Source organism: Pinus tabuliformis, chromosome 6 (assembly GCF_031772625.1).
Source record: "Pinus tabuliformis cultivar Carrire ecotype Pingquan chromosome 6, CPIR1, whole genome shotgun sequence".
NCBI lineage: Eukaryota > Viridiplantae > Streptophyta > Pinopsida > Pinales > Pinaceae > Pinus > Pinus tabuliformis.
Genome location: NC_142292.1, coordinates 1,322,237,914 through 1,322,246,325, shown reverse-complemented (window position 1 = coordinate 1,322,246,325; position 8,412 = coordinate 1,322,237,914). Strand labels below are relative to the sequence as shown.

General features: G+C 42.1%; 1 protein-coding gene across 2 annotated transcripts; it reads right to left on the bottom strand.

Annotated features, from left to right (window-relative positions):
- Nucleotides 1–1,265: 1,265 nt before the first annotated feature.
- LOC149263485 (uncharacterized) lies at nucleotides 1,266–2,615 on the bottom strand. Of its 2 annotated transcripts, none has more exons than XM_089387921.1 (2): nucleotides 2,495–2,615; nucleotides 1,266–1,862 (listed from the first exon to the last, which is right to left on the bottom strand). In XM_089387921.1, exons 1-2 carry the CDS (start codon nucleotides 2,523–2,525, stop codon nucleotides 1,513–1,515), a joined length of 381 nt encoding a protein of 126 aa, XP_089244047.1. In that variant the 5' UTR covers nucleotides 2,526–2,615; the 3' UTR covers nucleotides 1,266–1,512. The 2 variants fall into 2 exon arrangements, with proteins under 2 accessions (XP_089244047.1, XP_089244045.1); XM_089387919.1 differs by having other exon boundaries at nucleotides 2,410–2,548.
- Between the last annotated feature and the right edge of the window lie 5,797 nt (nucleotides 2,616–8,412).

Sequence of the window (8,412 nt, the reverse complement as noted above, 5' to 3'; positions counted from 1 at the left end):
CGCAGAGAGGCCATTCTTGTCATTTTGAGAGTATTTCTTCACTTGCCTTGTGCAAGTCGAGGTGCCATCTGTCTAATCACCTCTTGTACTCATTTATTGCTCAGTATAATAAAATGGCTTAGTGTTTTTCGGTGCATTTCTGCTTATATTTCCGGTTTACATTATTATATGTTGTTCCACTGTTATTTTATCACTTCTTGGTTATTATATCATTTGCACATATTTGGTTGGAGTTTTCGCTAAGTTTGAAGAATATTCTAACTCCAATACCTTACAATTTCTAACAATACCTTACAACTTATACGACTTGTATTTATTAAAAAATTTAATCATATTCCAAAAATTAAATTAAAACTGATTATATTTGATTTCATCTTGATCTAAGCGAAAATCTTAGAACTTATGCGACTTGTATTTATGAGGAATTGTAATCATATTCCAAACGTCGAGTTGATACAACTAAAATATTCCAATCATATTATATTGGTTAGCCAGTGCCAATTGTATCTCGATGATAATATCTGGGTGTGAAATGGTGATTTAATAACTGTGTTCCCGCCATTTTCAACTTGGAACGTTACATTTTTGCGAAGGTGATTTGGTAACTGTGTTCACACTATTTCTTTCGCGATTTTCAACTTGGCACGTCACATTTAGAAAGGGAAATCAATTCAATCCAAAAGTACTAGACGCTCAGAAGAACTGTATTGAATGCTATATTAAAGAAAGCATATACACCGTAACGCATCCAAAAAAATGAAATTTCAAAGGCAGTACAGACATTGGTTAGAACGTAAACGGCAATAACATAAATTGTCAAGTAAATTCAGAACTTTGAAGCAAAATCACAATCGCTGAAAATGAAGGCAACTTCAATGATTTCGCCTTACATAAACCAGATCTGGAAAGGAAATCTGTGGTTGTGAACATCAGTGAACTGAAATTCAAAACTTCAATGCTAAAAACTAGCTGAAACTAAGAGCTCTGACCTACAGAATGGTAGAATTGAGTAACACAACATCATGTGTACTCTGTCCTCTGTATATAACCTCTCTTTCTTCTTACCACATACTAGCCCTAACGTTAAGGAGAGGGATCAGAGATCATAAATTCCTGCACTCATAGAAAGTGGCATGGGCAGGGCTGACTCCACCGACCTGATGCCCTCTCATGACGCAATGATGATGTAACCATGAAAGATTGATAATGAAATATATAGGCTTTTCTTTCAAAGAAGTGGCACTTTTTTAAAAAAATAAACCAGATTCAGAGAACAAGACAGAAATTGCCACTTTTTATTATTTCAATAATTTTACCTTACATAAACCAGATGAACTTCAACGAACTGTAATTCAAAACTTGAGTTCTAAAACCGAGATGAAACTGAGAGCTGTGACCTAGAGAATGATAGAATTGAGTAACACAACATCATATGTACTCTGTCCTCTATATATAATCCCTCTTTCTTCTTCGCCACATACTGGCCCTAACGGTAAGGAGAGGCAACAGAGATCATAAATTCCTGCACTCATAGAAAGTGGCATGGGCAGGGCTGACTCCACCGACCTGATTGGAGTTACTATACTTGAGAACAAATTTGTCTCCCCCTGGCGCAAAGGGCCGTGTCAAATTAACAATCTCATTTCCGAGGAGGTAGCCTTCTACCTCAATGCCTACGCCCTTAGCACTGCAATATTGACATCGGTTTTCCACAATAATTAGATAGTAATATAAATTCTCAGAGCTGATGCTGCTACTGAGGCAGCCGTTGCCATCAATCTGCGTGAAAACTGTTACAAAGTCTTTCAGTTCGCATTGTCCATTAACAGCAACAGCAGTTTCAGTATCGGACGATGTCACACCTGAGAAACATAATTACCAATCCAAAGAATCAGTATAATTTCATTAATAGTATTTATAAACTAATAAATTTAATTTAACATAGAAATCACGCTTGAGCAGTTTTCAAGTATTGGATCACATAATTTGTGGGACTAAATCTCTCCATTAACTATTAGACCACATCCACTAAATTAAACATTAAAAATTTATATTACATAATCTGTAAGACCAAATCTTTCCGCTTAACCATTAAACAACATCCACCCAACTAAACATCGAAGATTTATAACGTTTTAATGCCTCTTTGAATAATCTAAATTAATTTTGTTTATAGATCTCTGTAGTTATTTCTCTTTAATTGCAGAATCAAAAAATAATTGTTCATTTTGTCCAGAACAATATTCATCTCAGATTTATCCATTGTACATTCTAAACATAGATGAACAAAAGTAAACACTAGGAACTATTCTACAATTCTGCAATCAAACAGGAACAACTAATTCTGTTTAGCTCCCTAACGGTTTCCCAAATCACACCCACGCATACATATCTGTCTGAATTTTTCACCTGATGGATGAAGTGCGTGCACCATTGAAGTTCCAGTAATAAGAAGAAACAGAATTGCAAGTGGGGATTTCATATCATTACTTACAAATTCCATGTTTGCAGGTTGTGCAGGGCATAGAAAACTTGTGTACGACACTTATTAAATAGTGGGAGAGATAAAACCAAAGCAGGCTTAAACCTTATGCCCCCTTGACTTACAACCCAATCCACGTCGTCGTTGGCCAAACTTTTCCACAATACGCACGCCATTGTTACTATCATTGGAAAGGTTTTCCGTATGTAACCCGGAAGCAAAGGGATAAATATTCATCAAACTATATACTGTCGATTTCTCTGTAAAATTTAGTGTTACCAATGGTCGGTCGTCAAATCGATCTTTCTGTTGAGGTAGTGGTAGAAGTCAATCACGAAGAAGTGGTTACCTTTCATTGTAATAATGTTAGGAATTGAGACCTAACAAACACGGTTAACATGGATGCCGGCTAACGCCCTGCTGAGTAAAGCTTGACCTCTGCATCGACTTTCTTGCCTAAATGAACTAAATTCAGCAGGAAATTCCCTAGTCCGTATAGAACAATACTGCACCTTGTGATGAAAAATAGACTTTCTTACTTTGTACATACGGTTGTGCAATTTTATTCCGATCATTTTTGTGTAATTTTATTTGGAGTAATGGTCTCACTCACTATATTAGGACTCTAAAGTTAACAGTGAAGGTTGTGGAAGTTTATTATTAGTTACAAATAATACTCCGAGAGAAAATCTCAACATCATTAGGAATTTAAAGTTAATCAGGAAGCTTTGGAAGTTTCTTATTGCTTATGGATTTTACTATAAAGGGAGATCTCAACATTGTATTAGAGTTTGGGTCAGGTTGGATGGGTAAATTTAAAAATATATTGGAATAATGGATAGGCTCACCTCATTGGGAATGAATTAAATAGATCAAAAACCACCTTCATATCATAAAACTAATCACCCACTCAAGATTAATAGTGATAATAATTTGGAATTTTACTACTCCATACCCATTACCTATTTTTGCTAAAACAAAACCTCAATAATTCTGTAGGATTGTTAATCTATCTTTGTATTTGTATCATATATTTATTTTCTAGGTTACATCATGACTGAATCAAAACCCATCCCCACGACCGAAAATGTGACATTCCGAGTTTAAAATTGCAAAAAAAAAATAAAGGTTTGGAAGTTTAGTAACCATTTTGGCATAACATAAATGTTCAATAATTTTGTACACTTATTGATCTCTGTATTTGTATCATATACTTCTTTTCTGGTTACATCATGATTGAACCAAAATCCATCCCCACCGAAGAAAATGTGACGTGCCAAGTTGAAAATCACGAAGAAATAGTGTGAACACAGTTACCAAATCACCCTCGCAAAAATGTGACGTTCCAAGTTGAAAATGGCGGGAACACAGTTATTAAATCACCATTTCACACCCAGATATTATCATCGAGATACAATTGGCACTCGCTAACCAATATAATATGATTGGAATATTTTAGTTGTATCAACTCAACGTTTGGAATATGATTACAATTCCTCATAAATACAAGTCGCATAAGTTGTAAGATTTTCGTTTAGATCAAGATGAAATCAAATATAATCCTTCTTAATTAAATTTTTGGAATATGATTAGAATTTTTTATAAATACAACTCGTATAAGTTGTAAGGTATTGTTAGAAATTGTAAGGTATTGGAGCTCAGCCTGTGGAGGTAGCAATCTATGACACTGGGGAAAAACCTTATATCTATTACAGAGGTCAGAGATACAGAGACATTGGGCATAGGTTGGAGAATACCTACGGAGAGGGAGATTGTATTCCTGTGGCAAATGCAGAACAAGAGGAACCTGTGGTAGATGCAGAACAGAGAGAGCCAGTAGTGGACACAGAGTAGATGGCAGACGAGGACGGGAAGAGATTTGTGGATATGCTTCTCAAATCAATGTAGGATCTGTCAAGGCAGATTGAGGTGATGGGGCAGAGATTCACGGCAGTATAGGCCAAACAGCGGGAGGGCCCACAAGTTTTTTAGATCGGTGACGGATCATGTGCATCCCATCACTTGCCAGAGCAGCGTGATACTGCGCAGCAGGGGGCCTCACATGCCTCCACAGGCTCTATCGTGCCCACCTTCTTAGGACCAAACACGGGGGCCGCAACCCAGTAGGAAGCAGAGCCCGAGCATATGGGTGATTATTTTGCAGAGTATCAGGCCTATGGGCAGTATTTGAGGGAAGCCCTCTCACTCAGAGATTTTGTTCAGCTCCAGCGGGATAGCAGACCCCGCGATCATCACAGAGGGTACTGGCATTACCATGATGGCAACACCCACCGTGCAGCGAGAAAATTCCACTTGCCTACATTTGATGGCTCATCAAATAGTTCAGCAAAGTCTTGGGTGGAGAAGCTGGACATTTATTTCCAGCGTAACCAAATGTCGGAGGCAGAGGCCATCAAGGTGGCAACGTTGCATTTGGATGGCGAGGCCCAGGATTGGTGGTTTCATGGGATGTTTACATTGGGGCACTCCACAGTGATATCATATGCCGAATTTACCAGGAGACTGATGGAGCGATTTGATCGGAGGGATCCAGAGTAGCATTTCGTTGAGCTGACGAGGCTCAAAAAGACAGGGAGCCCAGAGACCTACATTGCAGATTTCTTTAGGGTCCCTATGATGGTGCCAGACCTCTCCATGGTACGGAGGGTCTATATGTATGTTGAGGGGTTAGCAGAGCCACTTCGGGGTCTAGTCCGATCCACTAGACCAGCTACGCTCTAGGACGCTATCAGCAGGACCTGGGACTTACAGGATGTCTTGCCCAGGACCTAGACACCTTACCCCCAGAGATAGACTTTCCAGTCTAAGGGGAAGGATGTGAGGATTCCACCTCCAAAGGGGAATCCAGGACGAGTACAGCTTGACAATGATGCCAGGAGGGCCCTGAAGAAGAAGCGTTTTGTGCTTCACTTGTCAGGAGCCATGGGCACCAGGACATAGATGTGCTACTGGTAAAGCACATTTTATTGAGGTCTTCTCTGAGAGTAGTGGAGAAGAGGATGACGAGGATGATGTGGAGGTAGGAGATAGCCATGCCATATAAGGACCTTTGCCACCTCCACCACCAGCAGCAGGTGGTGCATCTTTTGCACCCACCGGAGGGGCCCTTGCAACGTTGCGGGGAGCGCCCAAGTATCTGACGCTACGTGTACGAGGGACAGTACGTGGCTAGCGCGTATCAGTTTTGGTTGACAGTGTGGCAACCCACAACTTCATTGATGCCCAGATGGTTGAGTAGAGAAGTATACAAACAGAGAGCTTCGATGGGTTTTCAGTCTTGGTCCTAGGGGATTAGACGATGACGTGTGCTCGTTATGTTCCAGACCTTTCAGTGACGATGGGTACCTACACATTGACTGACCACTTTTTCGTGGTCGATATTCCGGACACCAACATGATATTGGGTGTTTAGTGGCTTATCACTCTAGGGAAGGCCACGACAGATTGGAAGACCTTGGAGATGGAGTGGGATGATGAGAAGACAAGGAGGCGTGAGAAGATACGGGGACAACACACATATCCGCCGCAGACTGTCTCGACTCATCGGATGGAGGCAATCTTCCGGAAGGGAAACATAGAGTGGGCAGTGGAGCTGCATGCATCAGAGACAGGAACTACAGGGCAGACGGTACACCCACAGATACAGTCTATCCTTGATCGGTATGCCATAATGTTTGGGGAGATTCCACTAGGACAACCACCAGATCGGGGGTTTGAGCACACCATCGAGCTTGAGCAAGGCATACAGGCCGTGATTACCACCCCCTATAGGCACCCCAAGGCCTATCGGGATGAGATTGAGCGGGCTATCTAGGAGTTGCTTGCATTTCCAGATTTCACGCAGCCATTTGTTTTGGAGTGTGATGCGTCGGGAGAGGGGATCGGCGCAGTATTGATGCAGGGAGGTCACCCTATAGCATTTGAGAGCTAGAAGCTCCTTCCGCACGAGAGGTTGTATTCCATATACGACAAGGAGATGTTGGCCATCATGCATGCATTGGCTAAGTACTAGCAGTATTTGGTAGGCAACAGATTCAGGGTGAGGACTGATCACAACAGCCTCAAGTTCTTTTTGGAGCAGACGCAGCTATAGGAGAGGCAACAGAAGTGGATCAGTAAGATCTAAGCATATGACTTTGACATTGAGTATGTCAAAGGTAAGAACAACGTGGTAGCTGATGCCCTTTCACGTAGATCAGCCACGTTGTCTCCTATGAGCTTGGATACAGATTGGAGGGCTCGACTCTTAGCAGAGTACTACAAGGACAGATTTGCATTTGAAGTTCTGGATGGGCAGGTGGCAGATGACAGGTACAGGGTGGTCGATGAGATCATCTACTACAGGGACTGGATCTTCTTGATTGAGGGGTCTCAGCTCAAGAAGAAGATACTCCAGGCATCACATGATTCCCCATTGGCAGGACATCAAGGTTTTACCAAAACCTACAGGGCCATTAGGGAGAGGTTCTCATGGAAGGACCTCAAGGAGGACGTACTCCAACACATCCGGGAGTACGATGTTTGCTAGAGGAACAAGGGAGAGATGAGCCATCTCGTAGGATTATTGCAGCCTCTTCCCATTCTGGAGGGGAAATGGGAGATTATTTCGATGGATTTCATCATAGGGTTTCCCATGGTACAGGGTAAGGTTTGTATTTTTGTCGTGATCGATTGACGAAGTGCACACATTTCTTTGCCATATCCACACACTATACAGCAGCACAGGTGGCCGAGCTATTCTTCAGGGAGATCTTCAGGCTACATGGTCTTCCTAAGACCATCGTCAATGACAGGGACAGCCGTTTCATGGGCAAGTTTTGGCAGGAGCTTTTCTGATTGGTGGGGATGGAGTTGACACCAAGTACCAGCTATCACCCATAGATGAATGGACAGACGGAGATAGTTAACAAGTGGCTGGAGGGCTACTTTCGTAACTATGTCAGTGGGCAGCAATGAGCATGGTTGAAGTGGCTGCATCTGGGGGAGTACTGCTACAATACTTCGCATCACATGTCCATTGGTATGTCACCATTCTATGCCTTATATGGGTATCATCCTTTATCTTTTGTCGATGTGATGCTTGGTTATAACAGGGCTCCTAGAGCCAAGATTTGGATTCAAGAGAGTTAAGATATCCTCCGAGCTCTCAAGGATAACATGGCTACAACGTAGAACCAGTAGAAGTTGTATGCCGACAAGGGTCAGGTGGAGAGGCAGTTCAAGGTAGGGGACATGGTCTACCTACGATTACAACCATACTGACAATCATCGTTGAAGCAGAAGGGGGCTGAGAAGCTCAAGCCCTGCTTTTATGGGCCATACAGGGTGATACGCAGGATTGGACAGGTTGCATATGAGTTAGAGCTGCCCCAAGGTAGCAAGATTCATAACATTTTTCATGTATCATGCCTGAAGAAGGCATTGGGCAGCAGGTGATCGTGACAGATGAGCTACCACCCATGGATGATGAGGGGCATTTGGTATTGCAGCCAGAGGCTATCATTGACCCTAGGGAGAGACAATTGCGGATCAAGACGGTCCGGGAATTCTTGGTGAGGTGGAAGAATTTTCCGGATGAGGATGTCACTTGGGAGAGTGAGGAGATCTTACAACATCCATCACTTTAATTGCTTGAGGACAAACAACATTTTGCCGGGGGAGACTGTAATATTCCTAATTAGCTATGGCTAATTGGAATATTCGATTTTGTTCGATTTTTGCCTTCTATAGTGTTATGTAAATAAAAAGTGAGGAAGGGGGAACATAACTCACTTTAGAATAAAAAGTCACTTCCTAGGTAGCACAACATTGTGACTTAAGGGGGAACCAAGGGGGCCAAACGGGGATGCAGAAATGGGGCCCACGCAGACACATGGAGGGACTGCACAGGAGGGAAGGAACACATGGCA

Bases quoted from the DNA above. Each gene is read 5' to 3' on its own strand.
- LOC149263485 (XM_089387919.1), bottom strand. From the start codon at position 2,503: ATGGAATTTGTAAGTAATGATATGAAATCCCCACTTGCAATTCTGTTT. The intron at 1,863-2,409 runs GTGAAAAATTCA...TATGTTTCTCAG, and splicing joins GCACGCACTTCATCCATCAG to GTGTGACATCGTCCGATACT.